At 42.7% G+C, this 24,911-nt stretch overlaps 1 protein-coding gene across 2 annotated transcripts in view; it reads right to left on the bottom strand.

Annotated features, from left to right (window-relative positions):
• Nucleotides 1-24,911, bottom strand: part of si:dkey-22o22.2 (neural-cadherin) — a 295,092-nt gene that overhangs the window by 102,736 nt on the left and 167,445 nt on the right. For both annotated transcript variants that reach the window (XM_068031572.1, XM_068031571.1), the window contains exons 9-12: nt 20,589-20,757; nt 18,736-18,906; nt 9,900-10,072; nt 7,673-7,840 (exon numbers count right to left, since the gene is read on the bottom strand). In XM_068031572.1, coding sequence (XP_067887673.1) covers nt 7,673-7,840; nt 9,900-10,072; nt 18,736-18,906; nt 20,589-20,757 — 681 coding nt within the window. The remainder of the gene's footprint in view (nt 1-7,672; nt 7,841-9,899; nt 10,073-18,735; nt 18,907-20,588; nt 20,758-24,911) is intronic.

The following is a 24,911-nucleotide window of genomic DNA, read 5'->3' on the forward strand; positions in this document are numbered from 1 at the left end:
GATCTGTCCCTCACCTCAACATCCGTCATGTCCCTCTCCTCGGTGAATACCGATGCAAAGTACTCATTTAGAATCTCACCCATTTTCTCTGACTCCACGCATAACTTTCCTCCTTTGTCCTTGAGTGGGCCAATCCTTTCTCTAGTTACCCTCTTGCTCCTTATATATGAAGAAAAGTCTTTGGGATTTTCCTTAACCCTGTTTGCTAAAGATATTTCATGACCCCTTTTAGCCCTCTTAATTCCTCGTTTCAGATTGGTCCGACATTCCCGATATTCTTTCAAAGCTTCGTCTTTCTTCAGCCTCCTAGACCTTATGTATGCTTCCTTTTTCCTCTTAGCTAGTCTCACAATTTCACCTGTCATCCATGGTTCCCTAATCTTGCCATTTCGATCCCTCATTTTCACAGGAACATGTCTCTCCTGCACGCTAATCAACCTCTCTTTAAAAGCCTCCCACATATCAAATATGGATTTACCTTCAAACAGCTGCTCCCAATCTACATTCCCCAGCTCCTGCCGAATTTTGGTATAGTTGGCCTTCCCCCAATTTAGCACTCTTCCTTTGGGACCACTCTCGTCTTTGTCCATGAGTATTCTAAATCTTACGGAATTGTGATCACTATTCCCAAAGTAGTCCCCTACTGAAACGTCAACCACCTGGCCGGGCTCATTCCCCAACACCAGGTCCAGTATGGCCCCTTCCCGAGTTGGACTATTTACATACTGCTCTAGAAAACCCTCCTGGATGCTCCTTACAAATTCTGCTCCATCTGGACCTCTAACACTAAGTGAATCCCAGTCAATGTTGGGAAAATTAAAATCTCCTATCACCACCACCCTGTTGCTCCTACATCTTTCCATAATCTGTTTACATATTTGTACCTCTATCTCACGCTCGCTGTTGGGAGGCCTGTAGTACAGCCCCAACATTGTTACCGCACCCTTCCTATTTCTGAGTTCTGCCCATATTGCCTGACTGCTCGAGTCCTCCACAGTGCCCTCCTTCAGCACAGCTGTGATATCCTCTTTGACCAGTACTGCAACTCCTCCACCCCTTTTACCTCCTTCTCTATCCCGCCGGAAACATCGATATCCTGGGATATTTAGTTGCCAATCATGCCCTTCCCTCAACCAAGTCTCAGTAATAGCAATAACATCATACTCCCAGGTACTAATCCAGGCCCTAAGTTCATCTGCCTTACCTACTACACTTCTTGCATTAAAACAAATGCACCTCAGACCACCAGTCCCTTTGCGTTCATCATCTGCTCCCTGTCTACTCTTTTCCTTAGTCACGCTGACTTCATTATCTAGTTCCTTACAGGCTTTAGTTACTACCTCCTTACTGTCCACTGACCTCCTCATTTGGTTCCCATCCCCCTACCACATTAGTTTAAACCCTCCCCAACAGCGTTAGCAAAAGCACCGCCAAGGACATTGGTTCCAGTCCGGCTCAGGTGTAGACCGTCCAATTTGTAATAGTCCCACCTCCCCCAGAACCGGTCCCAATGTCCCAAAAATCTGAACCCCTCCCTCCTGCACCATCTCTCAAGCCACGCATTCATCCTGACTATTCTTTCATTTCTACTCTGACTATCACGTGGCACTGGCAGCAATCCTGAGATTACTACCTCTGAGGTCCTACTTTTTAACTTGGCTCCTAACTCCCTAAATTCTGCTTGTAGGACCTCATCCCGTTTTTTACCTATATCATTGGTGCCTATGTGCACAACGACAACTGGCTGTTCATCCTCCCCTTTCAGAATGTTCTGCAGCCGATCTGAGACATCCCTGACCCGTGCACCTGGGAGGCAACATACCATTCGGGAGTCTCGTTTTCGACCAGAGAACCGCCTATCTACTCCCCTTACAATCGAATCCCCTATGACTATAGCCCTTCCACTCTTTTTCCCGCTCTTCCGAACAGCAGAGCCAGCCACGGTGCCATGAACCTTTATAACCAGGTATATTTAGTTCCCAGTCCCGACCATCCTGCAGCCACATCTCTGCAATCTCATATTCTTCCATTTGATTTTGCGCCTGCAGCTCATCTAGTTTATTCCTCACACTCCATGCATTTGTATATAGAACTCTTATTTGGGCTATAGTCCCTAACCTGTCCCTCAGCACTGATGCTTTATTCGCCTGTTTATTATTTCTCTCTTCTCGGTTAACCAGTATACTTCTTGCAGTTTGGTAACAATCATCCTCACCACTAACCTACACTCCTACCTTCTCCTTTAACTTCCTGTTTTTCCATGCAACTGAACCCTCTCCCCATTATTTAGTTTAATTGTATGCTGGTGGTGGGCATTAATTGGGGATACACTTGTGCTCCTATAAATAGGAACAGACTGAAACTACAGTTACTGGGTTAGGAGGTGCATGTTTGCAATGTGTATCTCTGTAACTAAATGCTTATAAAGTTTGCAACGATTGGTTGCAATTCTATCCTTCACCACCTGGCTTTCTGAATTATAACAGAAGTAAACTCCTACAATAAAATCAAAATACATTATACACACAGCTAAATTCCACCACAATATTTCGGAAAACAGCTCCCAAGTCATGACAGACAAGAGGGGTAAATTTGATCTTGTGCGATAGTGTAAGATGGAAATAAACTTCCATTCACATCAATGGCGATAAAAAAAGCAGGATGTAAAGCGAGCTGATGTTTGCTGTCAACCATTTTACATTACCGCACAAGCAAAATTACTCCCAATGAAAAGTAAGACTGAAAAATGGAAAATACATTAATGCTGATGATTTTTCAATCAGCATTCCCACTTGGGATTTTTAAGAGCTTATGTTCTAGCACTTAAGTCAGGGCATGAACCGACAGTTATTTCTCTTTTCTCTGTTCCTCTTGTCTTTTTTCAAGAAATGCGATAGCTTTTATATTCATGCAGTTTGATGACTGAAGTACTCATCTGCTTTTTATAGCTGCAGGATGCTGCTAGAATCGTTTGCTAACATTTTTTATTGTCTTATTTCCCCACTGTGCTACATTATTTGATTGCAGGAATTTATTATTCTTAATGTATTTTATTTCAAAACTCAATAAAATGTTAATCAAGCTCTCCAAATATCTCAGTTTGAAGAATATTCAGCCAAGGTCTCCAATCGTAGTTGCCATCAAGTGTCTCCTGCTGGAAAATGCACTTGTGTGGGAGTTGGGTGAGGATAGATTTGGATTGCCTATGATATCCCTTCATGGTCAAATAGCCTGCTGACAATAAAAAAAAAAGCAAAATACTGCAGATGCAGGATCCGCCATGGGCAGGACTGGAGGCAGATGTGGCCTGAAAATGTTGGCATTGGATGGCGTGCCTGTTTATTGACGCCAGCCATTTTTGCGGAAGCAGGATGGAGCAGGCAGGGACACCCACCCACACGCAGCGCCAGCTCTTTAAGGGCCTAATAAAGCCCAATTAAAGGAGGCCAACTGGGATTTTCCACTCGGCTTCCAGTTTCCCACACTGGCGGGTTCAGTTTAGGTGCCCAGAGGTGGCCAGCACTCCAGGCAGACCTAGAGGCATGCCCAACAGTTGATGGCCTGGCTGCTGTATCTATTTTTTACTTAAATATTTAAAAAAGGTGGAGAGAGAGTGCCTCCATGTTGAAGCGCCCTCTCTGTTACCATCTTACCATCCATTACAGCCTGCTACTCCTCTCAAGCTGGAAGGCCTCTGTCTCCATGCTAATTAAGGGGCGCCCCATGAAAATTCCAGGTCAGTGACTGTTTCTCCCTGGGGGGCAGATTCAGGACCCAGAAAAAGTCCCAATTTCTGTTTCCAGCCCCTGGAGGGAAAATCCAATCCATCGTTTCAGGTCTGTGACCTTTCATCTGATGAAAGGTCATCGACCTGAAATGTTAACTCTGTTTCTCTCTCTACAGATGCTGCCTGATCTGCTGAGTATTTCTAGCCTGCTGATAATCTTGGCTCACAGATGAAGAATAGTCACTTTCAAGAGATAATGCAGGGTGCGTGGAAACTGTGAAACAGGAATGCAGCTGATGCAGCACTTACAAAAAACTGTGCTTTGTTTTTGTTCCTTTAGTTTCGTGGCTGGTAACAATTTGCAACCAAATTGCTTCAATGCAGACAATCCTAGGTGAGAAACTAGCATTTGTAAATCACAGAACAGGCAAAAGTCAAATAGAAACATAGCCATAGATTGTCAGTTGTAATTCTGGACATTAATTTCTGGGCAAAAAAAATCTATTCAAACAGAATGTGAGTTAAACTGAACAGCAAAAAGAAAGAGGAAAACATTATTCGGGAAGGTTTACTAGAAAGTATAAGTTGAGGTTTGTACCTAAAATTTGTAAGCTATGAACAATGACAAAAAGTTTATCAAGTTGCAACATAAGGGGGACCTGAAATGCGAAATTTGCTTTCCCAAATCAGATCTAATCTCACAGAATGTTTAAGATTTAGAAGATTTTTTAAGGACACTGGGTGGAGACCAAAGAGCAAAGATGCCATCAAGGATTGAAAAAAATGGGAGAGAAGCCAGGGTAAACAATGTAGCACCAAGGTGAAGCCAAACTTGGGTTTTAAACGTCTGAAATTTGTAGGATGAAGGATAGAAAAGGAGGGAGAGAATTCCACAGTTTCAAGGTCCAGAGAAAGTACAAGTTAAGGAGACAGTGCAATGAATCTTGATTTCAACGCCATGAGAATGCAGAAAGGAGGAAGAGTACGTACAACCATATATTTACAGCTTAGAAGGAGTAAGGTGATCAAAACAATAATACTGATAAAATCGAGAAAGAAAAGAAAGTAATGACAGAAATGACTTGATTACAAGGCTAAATGTGATAGAAGGATCTCCTAATCATAATACCACAAATCAGAAACTCATATATAGCCATCTGCTTATTTATTTTTACATTCCCTTTTCCTGGATTCCCCAGCTGAGAGGAATGTTGGGCTGAATTTTACGCCGCCCCAGCAGGTCGGATGGTGGCGTGGAGGTGGCATAAAGTTGAGCGGGAGGCTCCGGGAGGCCTTCCCGCCCTGCTCCTGCCTCCGGCCAACTTCATGGTGGTTGGGTGGGGGTACAGCCCGAGGCCAATCAAGGTCCTTCAGTGGCCACTGAATGCCCACTTAAGGGCTCTCGCCCATCTCCACAGGCATTTTACCCTTGGCAAGCGGGCATGCTGGGGATGTGAACGGCTGCTCAGCACTAACTGATGGCCTTTCCGCGCGTCGGCGGGTGCCATGGCAGTCGGGCACAGGGTGCCTGATTGAGGACTGGCCCCGCCTCCCAACCCACCCCCGGGACCCAAGACACCCCCACCCCGCCCCCCCAAACGACTACCCTTGCCTCGCCGCCAAGACCGATCACCTCCCCAGCAAGACAAGCCCAACTTACCTGAAATCCTGGCCCCATGGTGTCCACTGGGCTGCAGTCCCAGCAGTGACTACCGCTTCCGGTTGCGCTGCTGGGACTAAGAGCTGCCAGTCTGCTGATTGGCCAGCAGCTCACTGAGGCGGGACCTCCTCCCTCAAGAGGATGGTAGTCCTGCCTCGGGACAATTAAAGCTCGGGAACCCGTAAAATGCGGGTCGGATCCCCAGGCTAGGTGGAAGTGGGTTCGCCACCGACTTTTATGTTAATCAAGCCTGTTAACTCTCTGAATGTTATTTTTCAGCCATTCACTAGAGTACGTGTTAATGCAGTCTAGGGTGAGTTTGATTCATTTTTTGAGAAGGCTGTCATCCCAGGTCACCCTCTCATAACACAATTACGTGACCAATGACAGAATAACATTAGCAGATGAAAGGGGAACAGCTCTGCCTGTTTCATTCATGGCCTAGGAAGTCTTGGAAGAGGAGGAGGGTAAGAAAAATAGAAACTACTTTCTATCTAAACAGATATCTCAACTAGCTAAACAATGAGTAGATAAGCCATAGAGACTAGGAAGAGTCCAAATTTAATTCCTGGGCTGTATTGGTTATATCATACTGGAACACACTACCTGAAGGGGTGGTAGAGGCAGGAAGCCTCACAACATTTAAGAAGTATTTAGATGAGCACTTAAAACGCCATAGCATACAAGGCTACGGGCCGAGTGCTGGAAAATGGGATTAGAATAGTTAGGTGCTTGATGGCTGGCACAAACACGATGGGCCAAAGGTCCTGTTTCTGTGCTGTATAACTCTATGACTCTATAATCAAGGCAGAAATTGGAGCAATACAATTGGCTTTAGCTCTTTGAGCTAAAGAGTGGAAAATAGATTTCCTATTCTTGGCTGCTATCCCCTCCTGGAAAGATCAGCTTCACTTGTGGAACTTGTCACTGTAATTGAACAGTCTGCTAACCCAAATTGTCAAGGCTGACACATAGAGTCATAGAGTTTTACAGCAGAGAAACAGGCCCTTTGGCCCATCGTGTCTGTGCTGGCCATCAAGCACCTAACTATTCTAATCCCATTTTCCAGCAGTTGGCCCGTAGCCTTGTATGCTATGGCACTTCAAGTGCTCATCTAAATACTTCTTAAATGTTGTGATGGTTCCTGCCTCTATCATCTCTTCAGGCAGTGTGTTCCAGATTCCAACCATCCTCTGGGTGAAAACATTTTTCTTCAAACCCCCACTAAACCTCCATGAAGAACTGCCATTTGGGCAAGACAGCTGGAGGCACAGCAGCTGATGGAGAAGTGAAGAAATCGGGGATACACAAAAGGCCAGAATTGGAGGAGTGCAGAAATCTTGAAGCATGTGGAACTATATGCTAGAGGAAAGAAGGAGAGAAAAATGGTAGAAATGAACAACAACGACTTGCATTTACATAGTGTCTTTAACGTAGTAAAAGGTTCCTAGGTGCTTGACAGAAGCATCATAAAGCAAAATTTGACACTGAACCACGTAACGAGATTTGAGGGCAGGTGATCAAAAGCTTTGCCAAAGAGGTAGGTTTGAAGGAGGAGAGGGTGTTAGAGAGGCAGAGAGGTTTAGGTAGAGAATTCCAGCGCTTCAGGTCTAGGCAACTGAAGGCACAGCAGGCAATGGAGGAGTGAAGAAAATCAGAGAAATGCAAAAGGCCAGAATTGGAGAGCGCAGAGATCGTTGAGGCCTATAGGGCTGAAGGAGGTTACAGAGGTAAGTAGGGGTACTTGACAATCAAGAAGATGTAAGATAGGAAGCTGAGCTCAGGGTCATGTAGGACAGCAAGATTAGAAACAGTCTGGTTCAGCCTCAGAGATTGGTCTGGTAGAGTGTCCAGGTTAGTGGTGAGAGGATGGAGATTCTGGTCGGGATCAAAGAGAATGGTTTTGGTCAATCCAATATTTAATTGGAAGACATTTCTGCTCATCCAATGAAAGACGTTTGTATAATTTGTCCTTTATTATTCCCTAAAGATGGTCTTGTTAGGATTAGACCAAAATTTCAATGATAAAGATTTTTTTATTTCATAGCTGAGCAATATATACCAGAAGTGGCTCATGTTTGATTCTAGGTCTGTGTTGGCCTCAGCCAGGGCACAAGTTGGAGATTTAATTAGCGTGATTTAACTTGGAAGTAACTTGACTTTATTAAAATCTAAAGTGTATCAGATTTCTGTGCTGAGATTATCCTTCACTAAAAATTTTGCATCCTCATAAAGCAATCCTTCGAAGCCTCACCAAGTCATATAATTTGACATGAATTACATACCACAATCCTCAAGTCACGAGTAGTGTTCTCTGGGATTGTTATTCGATATTCTTCTTGCTCCCACTGGGGTGGTTGGTTATGTATATTAGTGATGGTAACTGTTAGTTCTACGTTGCTGCTTCGATTGCCTCCGTCAGTTGCTATAATTTGACGACTGATATGAGCGATCTAGAACACAAAGACATGTCAAGAACTGAAAACAATTTGATCAAATCAGAGATATTTTTATTTAGCATGGGAAATGTAATCAGGTCCCCAAACATGTCAATAAATGATATATATTATGGGCAGGCCTGAAGGCATCTTCTGACTAATGGGGATAGTTGTAAAATCCTTGGCAGAGGCACAATTTCACTCATGCATTTACATTTTATTTTGCTATTGCTGTGAAATCAGCGGGAATAACTTTAGCAACAAAAATGCATTCAAAAACATAAAATGGAGCCCCGTAAATTGAAAACATAATGAAAATAAATTGAATAACATACAGTAATAACAACTCTTGAAACAACTAATTTTATTCCCCTTCGTTGTAAAGACATTGTAATTGTCAATAAAAGTTGTAATAATTAAAATTACTATGTTGCAGATATCCAGCTTGTAATAACAGGACTAGGCATTGCTCAGGTTGTGGAGTTTTCATGCTCAGGGGAAGGTGCCTCATTAGCACAGATCAGACAGAAGCACGTGCCACTTTGGGTACATCTCTGGCAGTCACCTGACCAACGTAGCCAAAAACTCTGCCCTAGTTCTACCCTCGGGGGATGGGGTGATGGTCGGGGGATAGCGGTGGAGAAGTGTTTGCTCAGGCCCCTGCTCACCCCCAACTTCAGCAATTGCCCTATTTGCTGCCTAAGCATAGAGGTCAATCTGGATTCATTTTTTAAAAAATTATTAAAAGGTTATTCAAGGCCACCTGCCTAGTTTGGACTTCATTGATGGGGCACACAAGCACCCTGTGGGCATCAGTATGCCTCACTGACTGGTTATAACAACCACCAGTGCAGTGGTGGATCCTGGAATTTTAAAAATTCATTCATAGTATGTGGGTACATGATGGGCCAAAGGGCCTGATTCTGTGCTGTATAACTATGACTCTATGGGTGTCACTGGCAAGGCCAGCATTTATTGACAATCCCTACTTGTCTTTGAGAAGGTGGTGATGAACCACCTTCTTGAATACAACTGAGTGGTTTACTGGGCCATTTCAGTGGGCAGTTAAGAGTCAACTACATTACTGTGGGAATGAAGTTGCATGTAGGCCAGACCAGGTAAGAACAGAAGATTCCCTTTCCTAATGGACATTAATGAACCAGTTTAGTTTTTACAACAATCCAGTAGTTTCATGGTTACCATTGCTGATACTAGCTTTTTTAATTCCACATTTATTTAATTTTAATCTTCAGCTGTGGTGGGACTTGAACTCATGTCTCTGGATCACTATATCAGTATCATAACCACTAGACTATGGTAGCCTCACCCTTGGCCCTGGTCCCAGAACATTATTTGTCTTGAGATGTTCCATCTTTTACAAAAGACAGGAAATTTCCAGAACCAGTGGCGACACCCTCCACCTTTCCCCAGGAGGGGGTTCAACAGTCTCAAGTCCAGAATGGCAGAACCCTCACGATCCTTGTGTTTAACTGGTAGGTCCAAGGTTAACCCAAGGTTGGGCTTCTGGAGAGAGTCCAGGAGGTAATGGGATGGGGGTTGTTTTTGCTGGTGGGGGTTGAGCAGTTTAATATCCTGCTTGTCCCAGCTCCAGAAGTAAAAAAGTTCTAATTAACCTTTCCCGTGGCAGCCTTCAAAGGTCCCATTATGTACTTGAAACATCTGACTACATCATGCATAATGCATATTGCAATCAAGTGCAACTGAATTTTGCAAAGAGAACCACATGCAGACATTAAGCCCCCTATTTGTAGGTGCACACCCTTGACACCTAAGGAGGAACCTTAACTAAAATGGACCCCAGATGCCTGTTTTACATATGTAAAATGAGTGCAGCACGATCTGATTTTGAGGACAAAATAATTAGAATTCATAGTATCCTTTCTAAAGACCAAATGCAAGGAGTAAGCACAGTCAGCTATGGACCTTTCAAATTATATGTGCTCGGTTTAAGCTAGTTCAGGGCTGTATGGTTGTGCATTGTATTAGAACTGGCAGGACTTTGAAGCTGTTCTGTTTGATTTCATTATTAACACTACAGGTCTCATTTCCTTACCTGAGAAATGGGATGGTTGACATAAATCCAGCCTGTGCTGGGACTAATCTGGAAGTACCTTGGCTGCTGTTGTGATATAGAGTAAGTGATGACTGCATTAATTCCATGGTCATCATCATGCGCTGCTGCACGCAGGAAACTAGTGCCAACTGGTGTGTCTTCACGCAAAAAGTCTAAGTGCAGAAGAAGAACTGTTTCATCTAACATATTTTTTGCTAACTTTTTAAAATTGTATTTAAATTTGATCACTCCTCTTCATCTCGCTTTTAATTACATCATTAGGTTGTATTCATTTCAACACATATTCCTGGGGCAGGATTTATGCCCCAATATGGGGGCAGGAACAGAGGCGGGTAATTCTGCACCGCCGGCTGTCGTGCCGGTTTCCCAATGCCATTCTGATGGTCAGCGATTTTGCTCGGGGTCGGGGAGAAAGGAGCAGATGCAGTGCCCCAGGCATGAGAAGGGCAGAGAAGGGGAATGAGGGCCAGGAAGGCAACGAATGCCATACCCTCAGCATTGAGTGGACTACCAAAGAATAAGTTATTTGTATATGTCAGAGAATCAGTGCTGCAGAAGGCTGCATGTAGCTAAGCAGATGGTCACTGAGATTTGTGCCCTTGTTGAGGAAGACCTCAGACCTCACAACACTGCTTGCCATGCCATGCAAGTAGCCATTAAATTTACTGTGGCCTTGAACTTGCTCTATTTCCGAAAGCTAGGCAGTACATACAATTTCATAGAAACAGAGAAACATAGAAAATAGGAGCAGGAGTAGGCCATTCGGCCCTTCGAGCCTGTTCCGCCATTCATTATGATCATGGCTGATCATCCAACTCACTAACTTGTTTCCACTTTCGCCCTATACCCTTTGATCCCTTTAGACCCAAGAGCTATATCTGACTCCTTCTTGAAAACATACAATGTCTTGGCCTCAACTGCTTTCTGTGTTAGCGAATTCCACAGATTCACCACTCTCTGGGTGAAGAAATTTCTCCTCATCTCAGTCCTGAATGGTTTACCCCGTATCCTTAGACTATGACCCCTGGTTCTGGACTCCCCCACCATCGGGAGCATCCTTCCTGCATCTACCCTGACAAGTCCTGTTAGAATTTTATAGGTTTCTATGAGATCCCCCCTCTTCTGAACTCCAGCGAATATAATCCTAACCGACTCAATCTCTCCTCATACGTCAGTCCTGCCATCCCAGGAATCAGTCTGGTAAACCTTCGCTGCACTCCCTCTGTAGCAAGAACATCCTTCCTCAGATAAGGAGATCAAAACTGCACACAATATTCCAGGTGTGGCCTCACCAAGGCTCTGTATAATTGCAGCAAGACATCCCTACTTCTTTCAAACAGATGGGAGCTCTCAGGCACAAAGGCAGTGGATTTCACCTCCATCGTTGCATTCTCGCACATGCAGGGCATCATTGATTGCTGTGCCATCAAGGCGTTGAGTAAACGGCCAGTGAGATTCATCAACAGGAAGGGCTTCCACTCCCTAAATGCCCAGCTGGTATTCCACCATAACAAGAACTTTATGCATGTGGACGCTCTCTATCCTGGCAGCTGCCATGACACCTTCATCCTCCGGCAGTCTAGGGTGCCACAGCTCTTTGTGTCACCACCAAAACTCCATGGAAGGCTTTAAAGCACAAGGGATGGCACAACCCTTCAAGAGATGGCTACTCACTCCTTTGCATGACCCCGAGACAGGGGCACAGCAGTGCTCCAACCGAAGCCATTTGCTCACAAGAAGCACCATTGAACAGGCCATCAAGCTTCAGATGATGCAGTTCCAGTGCCAGGACCTGTCGGGTGGTGCCCTACAGTACGTTCCTGCAAGGGTCTCACATTGTGATGGTCTGCTGGTGGTCAGAATATAAAGAACAGCAGAGAATGGCTAAAAGGTTAATCAGGAGAAAAAAAATAGAGTATGAGAGGAAACGAGCTAGAAATGTAAAAACAGATAGCAAGAGTTTCTACACGTATTTAAAAAGGAAAAGAGTAAGTAAAGTGAGTGTTGGTCTTCTAGAGAGTGAGAATGGGGAGTTAATAGTAGATAATAAGAAAATGGTGGATGAAATGAACAAATATTTTGCTTCTGTCTTCACTATAGAGGATACAAAAAACATTCCAGTAGTAGCTGTAAATCAGGAGGTGGAACAAATTGGTGAAATTACAATCACCAGGGAAATAGTACTGAGCAAACTGATGGAGTTTCGGGCTGACAAGTCTTCGTGTCCTGATGGGCTTCATCCTAGCGTCTTAAAAGAGGTGGCTAATGAGGTAGTGGATGCTTTGGTGTTAATTTTTCAAAATTCACTGGATTCTGGAAAGGTTCCATCAGACTGGAAAGTAGCAAGTAGGGGTCGGGAGGAGGTAGAAAACAGGTAACTATAGGCCAGTTTGCTTGACGTCTGTCATGGGGAAGGTGTTGGAATCGATCATTAAGGAGGCTACAGCTGGGCACTTAGAAAAGCTTAAGGTAATTGGGAATAGTCAGCATGGTTTTGTGAAAGGGAAATCATGTTTAACCAATTTATTGGAGCTTTTTGAAGGAGTAACATGCACTCTGGATAAAGGGGAGCCCGTTGACAGGCTGAACTTGGATTTTCAGAAGGCATTTGACAAGGTACTACATAAAGTCGGAGCTCATGGTGTAGGAAGTAACATATTAACATGGAAAGAAGATTGGCTGGTTGGCAGAAAACAGAGAGCATGCATAAATGGGTCCTTTTCTGATTGGCAGGATGTGACGAGTGGAGTCCCGCAGGGGTCTGTGCTGGGGCCTCAATATTTTACAACTTACATCAATGACTTAGACGAGGGGAGCGATGGCATGGTAGCTAAATTTGCAGATGATGCAAAGATAGGTAGGAATGTATGTTGTTAAGAGGACATAAGGAGGTTGCAGACCAATTTAAATAGATTGAGTGGGCAAAAATCTGGCAGATGGAGCATAATGTGGGAAAATGTGAAGTTGTGCACTTTGGCAGGAAGAATAAAAAAGCAGAGTATTACTTAATCGGAGAACGACTGCAGAATTCCGAGGTGCAGAGGGATCAAGGTGTTCTAGTGCACGAATCACAAAAAGTTAGAATGCAGGTACAGCAAGTCATAGAGAAGGCGAATGGAATGCTATCCTTTATTATGAGAGGAATTGAAAATAAAAGTAAGGATGTTATGCTTCAGTTATACAGGGCATTGGTGAGATCACATCTCGAATACTGTGTGCAGTTTTTGTCTCCTTATTTAAGGAAGCATTGGACGCGATTCAAAGGAGTTTTACTAGATTGGTACCTGGAATGTCTTATCTTGTCTTATGAGGAAAGGTTGTACAGGCTGGGCTTGTTTTCACTGGAGTTTAGAATAGTGAGGGATGATTTGATTGAAGTATATAAGATCCTGAATGGTCTTGACAAGGTGGATGCGGAAAGGATGTTTCCTCTTGTGGGGGAGTCCAGAATTGGTAGCGGGGGGTGGGCACTGTTTTAAAATTAGGGGTCACCCCTTTAGGGCAGAGATGAGGAGAATTTTTTCTCTCAGAAGGTTGTATGACTTTGGAACTCTTTGCCTCAGAAGGTGGTGGAGGCGGGGTCATTGAATATTTTTAAGGTGGAGGTAGATAAATTCTTGTTAGGCAAGGGAATCGAAGATTATCAGGGTAAATGGGAGTGTGGAATTCAAAACACAAACAGATCAGCCATAATCTTATTGAATGGCGGAGCAGACTCGAGTGGCCAGATGGCCTACTTCTGCTTCTAATTCGTATGTTTGTATGCTGTGCTCTCTATAGCATGGCCCTCCAGAGAGTGTGGATCGAAGAGGCTGAAGCACTAGATCGACACAGTTTATCGGAGGAGGAGGAAGAAGAGGAGGAGGAGGTAGATACAGAGCAGAATGGCTCCCGTGCTGTGCAACGAGTTGGCTGGGGCCAGCTCAGGAGTCAAGGCTCTCATCAGGATGGCATGAACTCCAGGGCACGTCTGATCCAGGCACATTTCACTTGAACGCTACTCATCTAGCAGTACTGCATTCTCTGGAACTCACTTTGATCTGCCTGTAAGAACACATCCATTAACCACATAACTTTGATTAGTTCCATTCTTACTGACAATGTTTAATCTCCAGCGGTCTCAGTGTCCCCATTCAAATGCCACTGCTTCCCTTCAATACTTCTTCCATCTTTTACAGTCTTGTCATTAAAGAATGGAAGCTCACATGTCTGGGATCATGGCTTAAAATCTCCAATGTTAATAATAAATAATAATGCACACAATTACAGTGAAATAACCCCCAGTGAACCGCTTATTGCAATGACCGACGTGGTGGCCTTTGCTTGTAATGGAATATAGGTATAATAGGCTTAACTAGGTAGCATTCAGATATAGTTAATATATTATACCTTTTAGAATTAAAGGTTAAATAAATGATCAGTCTTCAAGACTCACTGATATTCCCCTTTAAACAGGTAGAGTTAAAAATTTCAAGGTCTTTCAAGGTCCCTGTTATGAACCAGAAACAAGTTGGGCAATCCATTTGTGTCTCTGTTGTCAGGGATTTGGAAGATAACACACACATTGAAATATCCTGTGTGACATTAATAAGAGGTAGCAATAAACTTAATTAGTTTATGGGGTTGTTGATGCAGACAGATTGGCTCAAAAGGTTGCTTTAAGGAACCATAAAAAAGCAATTATATATAATAAAACAATAAATGAATGGACTTACAGAAACAAGAGGTCAAGTAAACACAATTATAAACATTTGACCAGATAAATGCTCAAAACTTCAAGAACAGGGGATTTCCAGTAAAACATTAAATGGAGAGTTAGTTAATGATACTACCAAATATGGATCTTGAAAGCAAGAAAAACACACACAGAAAAGTAACACCTATATGCTAAGAGGTCATATGACACTTTAGCAACAGTATAAACATGAGAGTTTTTGAAGCAAAGATTAGAAGTGTTGAATTCCTCAAATAATACTTCTCACCCTATGCCTTACTCAGGGAATTTAATGTGAAAGTTTACTTTAAATTTTGATGGATAGTCTAAGGTATTTTGCTGTAACATTAGCAAGTTTAAACTTTTGGATTCTATGATAGAAATAAGATTATGTGTTACATCTCTTAGTAATATTTGATATTGTGATATACTTATCCACTTAAAAGTGTATTGCATGTTAAATTCTTTAATAAACATATAAAAGTTAATAAATCATCTCATGGAACATTCTGTATGCTATAAGAACCCCCTCTCTGTGTCTCTTTAAGTGGAGAGATACATATTGAAGAGAGTTTCCCAGACCCTTGTAATATCTGGGATATTTATGACCTAGCCATAATTATTAAAAATAGGCTATCCAAAAGATGGTAATATTCTCTGTTGGTTTTCTTTCTTTGAGGGAAAATTAGTTCAATTCTTTGCATCCAAATAAGTGTCTATAAGAATTTGTCTGGTTTGAACTTAATTAAGGGAGATTCATAGGGACGTAGTCCTGATTTGGTTTAGTCCCTATAAGGGGTTAAAGTCATAAATCACTTCAGTTGGCACCCAAAAACGAGTCTTCTTGTTAACAGAATCCGGTACTTATATGTTAGTCTTTAATGATTATTTTAGATTTGTAAGTACGGAAGGAATGTTTACTGTCAGTGGTATTAAGATCCCGATTTAAGAATCTATAGACAGCAAAATCTTGATCATGGTTTGTGGATCTTAAATCAGAACTCCCTCATTCTACTTTTGAGGTTTGGAAATTTCCTTTAAAGTTCACTTTAAATCCTAGCTGAGATTAGGTCCTGACATATTTTAATTCCTAGTTCAGGTTCCGTTCCGATATAATGGCTAATGAAGAAGGGATTGGCTTAATTTTTCCATTGGGTGATCCAACAACTTGTTTTAGTACATTACAGAATCCCATTCCGCTGCCTCAGGCAGATTGAGTGGTAGTCTCTGAGATAAATAATTTTGATGCCGATGGTTCAGTTAGAGCTTATGGTACTATTGTGGCTGACTCCCAGGAGGAAGGGATAGCACGTATTCAGTGGGATAAACAGACTGATACCCCAGACCCACAACATTCCTTAATGATAAAGTATAGGATCATAAAGAGAATCATTCTCATTGGTGGCTGCCTCAGCCCTTTGATGGTAATCTGGATCGCTGGAGGGAACCAATTGATGGGCACAACTGGCATCCAGTCCATGCGTCTTTGCGCCATGAGTGCCACTGACTGGTCAATGCTACACAGCATTGCATGCATTCTGTGCATGTCAGTGTGCTGTTTCTGCATTCATTCAGAATGCTGCCGCATATGGCTCCTCATAAGGTTGGCCACTCTCTCAATGGAGGAGCTCATGCGTTCAAAGTCCTGAGGCATTGTGGTGCTCATGAGCTGAATGGACTCCTCCATTCTCAGCCCATGACCCCGCAGTTCCTCAGGGAACTCTGTCATGTGGGCTCATATGTCATGCTGCTGGTCAAAGTAGAGCTGGCTTGCTTGTAACTCCGGAGGCCCTGCATCTGCATCCAGCTGAGCATGGCTATACATGTCCTCCATCCTCCGAGGGGGACTGCCCACACCTGCCTCTGTCTCCGTAACCTCCTCCTGCTCGCTCTTGATGTGCTGCTCACCCAATGCCACCCTTTATAATTGTGCATGAGGACCCACCGATGTGAATGTATCTGCATTGGTGGAGGGTGTGCTTGAATGATGTGATAGTGATGGGTCTATTGGTTCTGTTTCGTCCAAGATCCTTGGTGATGCTGCAGCAGCACTGTCATTCTCCCACTTCAAAACTGGCCCTGTGGGAGACGTAAGAGGGAGATCATGAGAATTCGTCTCTGACAACAGATGCCTCTGCAGAGCTGAGGCTTCCCAATGCAGCTGATGTTTTGGCATGCTGTGGCATGGGGAGGAGTTCACTCCATCCCCTTCATGTACAGAATTCAACATCTTTTTACCCTCTCCTCCAGATACTCCCATCTCTCTGTCCCCATTTCTTCATGTGGCACCACCCGCGCGATCTCTACTGCGGCTCCTCCGTAACTGTGAGGATGGCGAGCTGGGGTGCCCTCTCCCTAGCATTGTGCACCCTCTTCTCCTGCAAGGACAAAAGAGAGAGTGATAAGGCAATGCTGGCCTCTCTCACCAATGCCAGTGGCTCATTTAAATAAGAAGCTACATATATCAGTGCTGCCACAGTTCCTCAACATTGCTGGGGCTTTGAGCTTTGCTGATGGGTCAGTATTTGTCCTGGGCACACATTTCTCCCATGTGCAGGAGCACCATGTGCCCTCAGGCTGCTCAATTAGTGTGGCTGCTGCTGGTTGCAGACCTGGAGGCCTGTCACCTGGGAGTCACGTTGCACTCACCTTGCCAGAACAAAGAACCTCATTAAACCTTTTGCAGCACTGCACCCATATCCTCCTGACGACTATGGCTGCTTACATGCTCTGCCACCTCTAGCCAGGCCTGCTTGGTTTGGCTGGGTGGTTTTCTCCTACCACCCTCCAGGAAGAAGACCCCTTTCCACACTGCCTCCTGCATCACCTCAAGGGCTGCATTACGAAATAGTGGGGCAGCCCTGCTACAGGTGCCTGGCCGTTGCATCTCTTACTACACCCTTCTGGCTGCCATTGCATTGCAAGAGAGCTATCACAATAGTGGCTGCAGTCATGAGATTTATATCAGGCCTGCACTTTCAGAGTTCTGCCTCCATTCCCCACCTGATGTCCCTCTAATTGGGCGCCAAACCCTCCCTCCAGCCAATTGGGGCCGATCTCAGGGAAAATGACAGCCTATGTCTACTTCCCCCTCCGAGCGTGTTCGGGACCCAGAAATGGTTCTAATGTCGGGGTCCCGACCCCAACAGAAAATCCTGCCCCCTATTGGAGCGTAATGATAAGATAGCATGTTATAGCTGTACTGAGCTGCTTGACAGACTTGTAAAATATAGACTGCTGGCAAGATTCCCTAATATGTGAGTGCCACATTTCTGCAATATGCTGCAAAGGCATCAAGTGGAGGCTAGGTAATTTGCTACAGGGAAGGTGGAAAAATTGGAGGAAGAGGCCACTCTGCTAACCTCTGGGCAGTCAGTACAGAAGAGGATGATGAAAAACAAAGTGATACCAAAGTCTCTGTGAATGTGGACAAGATATGTTATGCAGTGTGGCAAAGCCAAAAGAGAAAAAGAAAAGGTGCATTTCTCAATATGGAACCAAACCACACAGACCCTACCCCTACCCCTAACCCTAACCCTCGATTCAATCCCAAGTAAGTAGTGATCTCAACCGGAGCTGGAGTTGTGATGCAACAATTTAGCTCAGTATCACTGATACACAGAAAGGAAAAACTCACCGTTTACATGCAGACATGAAGAATATTGACAGCTGGGGAAGATGCAGGTGGGGAAAATATATGTTGACCCACAGCTTAGCATGAGTCAGTACCTTCAGTACAGGAGGGGAGGAAAAAAGCATCATTTATTGAGAAATGACAGCACACTTGCAAATTACATGCCTGTTTTGGAATGTTTAAAATTATTGAATGCACTTAACATATACTTTATGGCAGAAACAGAAGAGACAGCATGAAAAGGCTGTTTTATTTTAAGATCCTAAATTGATTTTATCAAGTGTGAGTCACAGGAGAAAAGAATTAGAAGTTGTTCACTTTCTGGAAAAACATGGACTGGGGACAGGAAATTACAGTACCATAACACTGGTTATTACACAGGAATCCAACATCACTCTAACATCAAAGAAATCAGAAACACCCTGGAACCATTTATCGGTGGGCAGCATCCAGTCTTTGATGCTTACATTGGTAACGACTGTTCTCAAATTTTGGGTCATTATCATTTTCATCAGCTATGAGTATGATCATCTGACAGATGCCGATCAGTGGCTCCTGGGCCTGGTCTGTTGCTGTCACTGACACAGTGTATTCTCGCTGATTCTCTCTATCGAAACTCTGGGTTGTGGTAATTGATCCTACAAAGGAATTTTTAAAAGAATTAACCTAGCAACCAAGCATTTTATGAATTCTTCTACTCCTTATTCAAATTAAATCTTTAAATCCCAATTATTTGAACTCACAGTTACTCAAAGCAACTATTTGTCTTCTGAATGGGTTGAATGGCATGACTATACTGCACTATATTCTTGAGAGAAAGAGTGCATTCAGATGAATAGAAGCTCCTGATTGAAAACAAGCAGCACAAGTACCTATTATGATGATGGACTGTGACCCTCAGAGAATCATTTGCTATACTGTTGAAAAATTCTAACAGTACAATCTTCAAATCAAAGTTTCTCTCTAAAGATCAAAGTGTTCTAACTTTTCAGAGTTGACTCTCACTACTGACAAGGTGGCAGACTAGCAGAATGCTACCATTGTGTGTGGTCACATTGGGGTAGTAGCTGGCTTGCATTGTGTCCACTTTTTGGGTGTAAAACGGATGCAAGTCACACAAATTTAGCAGTGGAACCTCCTGCATCCAATCTGCACAGGCGTTGGGTCAACTGCTAAATTTGTCAGGCCAATTTTCAAGGTGTCCCAGCAGCCATCGAGAATATGTTAATGAGGGGCCTAGCACCTGTTGAAGGACTCCTGTACGAAATTTGTTCCTGGTGAGTGGGACAGGTGTCAGGCTTGCCCAATCAGGATTCTTCAGTGGCCCGCGCAACTGCCAACTAAAGCGAAGTTATTCTTAATTTTAAAAAAAACGTTATGTGGAGTCACAAGGAGTGCTCCCCCCAACTCTACAGTCCTTTCGACGAAAATCGACACTGTTTTCTTTCATTTGTTTACAATTCTCTTGGAAGAAACTGTGACAACAGTACACTTTCATCATAAAATCCTGCAGTACTGAGAATGGACCATTTGGTCCATTGTCCCCATGCTGGTTCTATAAAAGAGCAGTCATGCTTAGTTCCACATTCCTGCTTTTTTGTCCGTAACCCTGTAAGTTCTTCATTCTCAAGCAGCTGTACAACTCCATTTTAAAATTATTCATGGAATCAGCCTCCACCACCTTTTCAGGTAGAACATTCCAGATCCTGACAATTCTCTGAGTGAAAGGATTTTTCCTCATCTCCCTTCTAGGACTTTTGCCAATGATTTTGAATCTTTGACCTCTAGTTATTACCCACTCTAAAGCAAAAACTAAGATGTAATAATTCTACTCTATGTAAATAAGTTAATTGGGTCACAACAACAGAGTGTTTTTAAACTCTTTTAGTGCATAGCCCTTCTTTTCTCACCTTCTCTCTCCATGGAGCTCCAATCAGGAAAGTGCAGCCAGAATTGCAGATGCAACAATCCTGATTGGAAATGTACTGGACAAGCTACATCCTCTCAGATCGTATGATAATATTTTCTCTGCCTGATTGCATGACTCAACTAGGTTTTTGACTATAAAGCTGCACAAATGTTGGTACTATATGAGAGATACCAGACTGCTTTCATTTAAAATAAAACTATGATTTATCCCATTAAGCATCTGCATATACAGAACTGGTGCACTCCAGTATTTGAATAACCATAACAAGATCCTTCCTACACAGTACTAACAAATTAAATGGAAAACCAATTTGGATTGGATAGTTTTATTTACTTTTAACTAAGATTACCAGTTTGTTTTTATAGCAAAGTTACTGAGCAGCATACTCACCGGTGTCCGGATTAATATGGAAACCTGGAATAACTCCATCTCGAACCATGAGTCCATATTTCACCTGTCCATTCACTCCAAGATCAGCATCATAGGCCTTGACTTGTAATACAAAGGTTCCAGGAGGCTGGTTTTCCAAGACACAGGCATCGTCACTGTATTTTAGACACTGAAATAAAATCCGAAAGACAGAAGATGTCATACTCAGACTTTCCTTAGAATCCATGACACTATCATACAGGATTGTGTAACTTTTGTACTGACAACTCTGATGTGACTGAGGTGCAAGGAATTTGGTAAAAGGGAAATAACAGATTGAGCATGTAAAGTTCGGTGCTACGAGTACAATAATGGGGTTGATTTAAGGAACCGGTTTGCTTAATTTGATTTACTTTAAATTAAGTGATACTTTGCTCTAATTCCTTTGGAAGATACTTAAAAATAGTTTTATTCAATTAAAGAATATTTCAGTTACCTCTGAATGAGCTGGCATCATCTTGCTGTAGATCAGCTATAGTGATAGGATCACTGCCATTGTTTACCATATCTTATTCAGGCTGCAGTGGGGTGGGAATGTGCATTGAAATTATAACTCCAGCAAGCAACAGCGGCGCATTTTATTGTATACTGTAAGACAAAAATCTTACTTCTGTACTCATTTCCTTTGCTCCTGTTGTGACTTGTTTTGTGTCAAGTTTTTCCACTAATAATTCCTATATGAGCATTTACTCTTGAACTCTGCTCTTGTTATTGCGGGGTCTAGCCACCAGGTGGTTGTGTGAATCTAATTTATGAGCTGTCTATCCAGCTCGGCTGCCATTTTGTTTTCACCTCTCAAGTAAGCTAATCTTAAACTTAATTTTTGAAGTTTTAAATTTAAGATTTATTTTCAATTTAAGTAGCAATATTTTAGGACATGAAAAATTCTTGTTGATGACATTAGATGTCAACTTTTGCATGCCAATGAGGTCCCTGCAGCCTTGGGTCTAGGGCCTCACTTGCTGTCCAATCTGTGCCTGCTAAAATGGTGCTGGATGCTAGTCTGGCATGGGCAAAATGAGTACCTCTGCATGAGGGTTAAAACTGGGCCTATCATATACCACTCCCTAAACAAGTGTAAAGAAACAAATAAATAACAAATAAAAGCAAATTACTGCAGATGCTGGAAATCGGAAATAAAAACAAGAAATGCTGGAACCACTCAGCAGGTCTGGCAGCATCTGTGGAAAGAGAAGCAGAGTTAACGTTTCGGGTCAGTGACCCTTCTTTGGAACTAGCAAATATTAGAAATGTCAAAGGTTATAAGCAAGTGAGGCGGGGGTGGGGCAAGAGATAACAAAGGAGAAGGTGTAGATTGGACAAGGCCACATAGCTGACCAAAAGGTCATGGAGCAAAGGCAAACAATATGTTAATGGTGTGTTGAAAGACAAAGCATTGGTACAGATAGGGTTTGAGTTCAATCATTTCAGAGCATGACGGGCCCCCCATTTTACTTTTATTTTTAGTTATTTTTTCTCTTTTTTTTTTTCTTTTTTACATTTTTTACAATCTTTTTTTTTGTGTCTATTTCATTTCATCTTAGTTTGTTCAGTTTGCTTACCAACTGTTTTTTTTCATGTTTGTACTTGCTGCTGTTCAATCTTCAGTCCGTTAACACCCTATCTGTACTAATGCTTTGTCTTTCAACACACCATTAACATATTGTTTGCCTTTGCTCCATGACCTTTTGGTCAGCTATGTGGCCTTGTCCAATCTACACCTTCTCCTTTGTTATCTCTTGTACCACCCCCTCCTCACTTGCTTATAACCTTTGACATTTCTAATATTTGCTACTTCCAAAGAAGGGTCACTGACCCGAAATGTTAACTCTGCTTCTCTTTCCACAGATGCTGCCAGACCTGCTGAGTAGTTCCAGCATTTCTTGTTTTTATTTTAAATAAATAACAAATACATTTTCTCAGAAGAATTCTTATCCATTTTTTGAACTGTGACAACATTCCCTAGGGCAAGAGAGCAGGCAGCGGAACAGCTCCATAAATGCTGCTCTGTAATTATCTATGACCCTATGTGCCAAATTGAGCCAAGGTGACCTCACTCTCTGATTTCCGTGCCTTGTTGAAAGCATTAAATTCATTTCAATGATAAACCAGCATTGTTACACTCTCTTTGGTACTTCATGTATGGCAATATTAGCTTAGGCTCTTCAAAGTGTTATGGCTTCTGATGCCTATAAGTTAGAAATAACAGTACTTTAGACTTAGAAATGCTGGAGTTCTTTGTGTATGTCATACAGCTGTCCATGCTGCTTGGTAAAACTCATTTTGACTGGTGTAGTGTTACACATCACATGACTTTAGTGCAGCAGTGAATGTGGCACAGTGGAACACACACGCATAAAAATTAATTCCTAGCTAATTAGTTGCTAGTTCTTTACGAATGATATAACAATATATAACATCCCTCTTTCTTTAAAAAACATAATTCCTCTATATCAATATAACTGATGCAATCGTTAACTTAATTTTTATAAACTAAAGAAGATTAACAATTGACTTTTAGAAATAAACTGAAACCCTTTTAGAGTCTTTTATAGCTTATTTTCTTTTCTAATAATATTATTCCCGGTATTGCTTAAGTGGAAAGATGTTGTGAAAAAATGTTGTGCCTCAATCTTGTAGATTTAGCATGCGTCGCTCTCAGTGGTAAGTTGGCACACTGCACAGGTGATGTTGTGCATGTTACTCCTGGAGTTGGAGGAGTCTGCTTCCTGTTGTTAATGTTGTGTCACTTGCTGGTGATGTTGTTGATGTTGTCTCAGTGGATAGTGATGTTTCCGGTGTTGTTGATGGTCTTTTCTATTTTTCAAGCTCAGGTGTAAGTCAAATATGGACTCTTTTACTTCTCATGCTCAGCAGTTTCGGTCTCAATGCCGTATGGCCTTGGAGTCTCAGCTTCACCAACAACTTTTGTTGGGCTCCAGGTTTTCATGATCAGATCCTGTACATGTACAGATTGTCCTTTTAAAAACTCAGGTAGGGATTTAGCATGCCTGTTGAAGTGTTGCTCTCCCCTTACCTGTGCTTCAGTGAGCTATTGTCTCCCTTTCTCCTCGTCATGTGGAGGATGTATCTTGCTTGGCAGAGTTGTCTTATATTTTCATCCATTCATCAACTGCAGGTGATTTCATGTCAGCCTTGAGAGGTGTAGATTGGAATGACAATAAGGCCAGGTTTGGGTCTTCCTTCATCACTTGGTATTTCACAAGGGTTCTTTTGACCGTCTGGACGTGTCTTTCTATAAACCCATGTCCCCATGAGTAGTGTGGTGATGAGGTGATGGTGTTGAACCAACTGATCAGCGAATTCATTAAATTCCGTAGAGATGAAGAGGATGTCATTGTCACATATTAATCTTTCAGGAATCCCTTCCTCAGCGAACAGAACTCGTACTGCTGAGATGATTGCTGTGGCTCTCAAGTCTTTCACCTTCCGGATAAAAGGGAACTTTGAGTAGTAGTCTGCGACTATGAGATACCGTCTTGATTGTATGTGAATAAATTGGCTCCTACAGTATGCCATGGTCTGGGTGGTACTTCAGTAGCTATCATCTCCTCTTTCTGCTGAGTGTTTCTGTACTTCTGCGTACATTGCATGTAGACACCAGTACTACCGTATTGCTGGCTGTGTACGCCATATCTTATTGGGCCATCCCTGGATCACTTGCTGAGATAGCATCTGTAACTCCTCCTCAATGCTGGTCTCATCTCTAATTTGACTCAGTTTTGGTAGTGTTACATTCATTAGGTGATGAATCTTTGTACCTAGATCTTCTATCTCGTGTTTCTCGGGTGGTGACAACTGAGATAAGGTATCTGCCAGCACCATTTCTCTTCCTGGCTTGTATTTCAGAGTGAAATTGTAACTGTGAAGCCTCAAGAGTAACCTCTGCAGTCTTGCTGGTGCTTTACATAGATTTTTCTTGTAGATCTGCTCTACTGGACGATGATCACTCTCCACGATGAACTTTCTCCCATAGAGATATGTGTGGAACCTCTCGCATCTATACATGACTACCAAAAGCTCTCTTTCGATGTTCGCACATCTAATCTCAGTTGAGGTTAGAGATTTGGACGCGAATGCTATTGGATTTCCCTCTTGTACCAGGGCTGCTCCCAGTCCTTTTGTAGAAGCATCTACTTGCAGAATGACAGGTTTCTTTTTATTATAATATGATAGTCTTGTCGCCTTACATCCTACCTTTTTGAGTTTGTTGAAACTCCTGTTGTGTGACTTTGACCACTGGTACGCTTCATCTTTTTTCAT

This window comes from Heterodontus francisci, chromosome 5 (assembly GCF_036365525.1).
Source record: "Heterodontus francisci isolate sHetFra1 chromosome 5, sHetFra1.hap1, whole genome shotgun sequence".
In the NCBI taxonomy this organism is placed as follows: Eukaryota; Metazoa; Chordata; class Chondrichthyes; order Heterodontiformes; family Heterodontidae; genus Heterodontus; species Heterodontus francisci.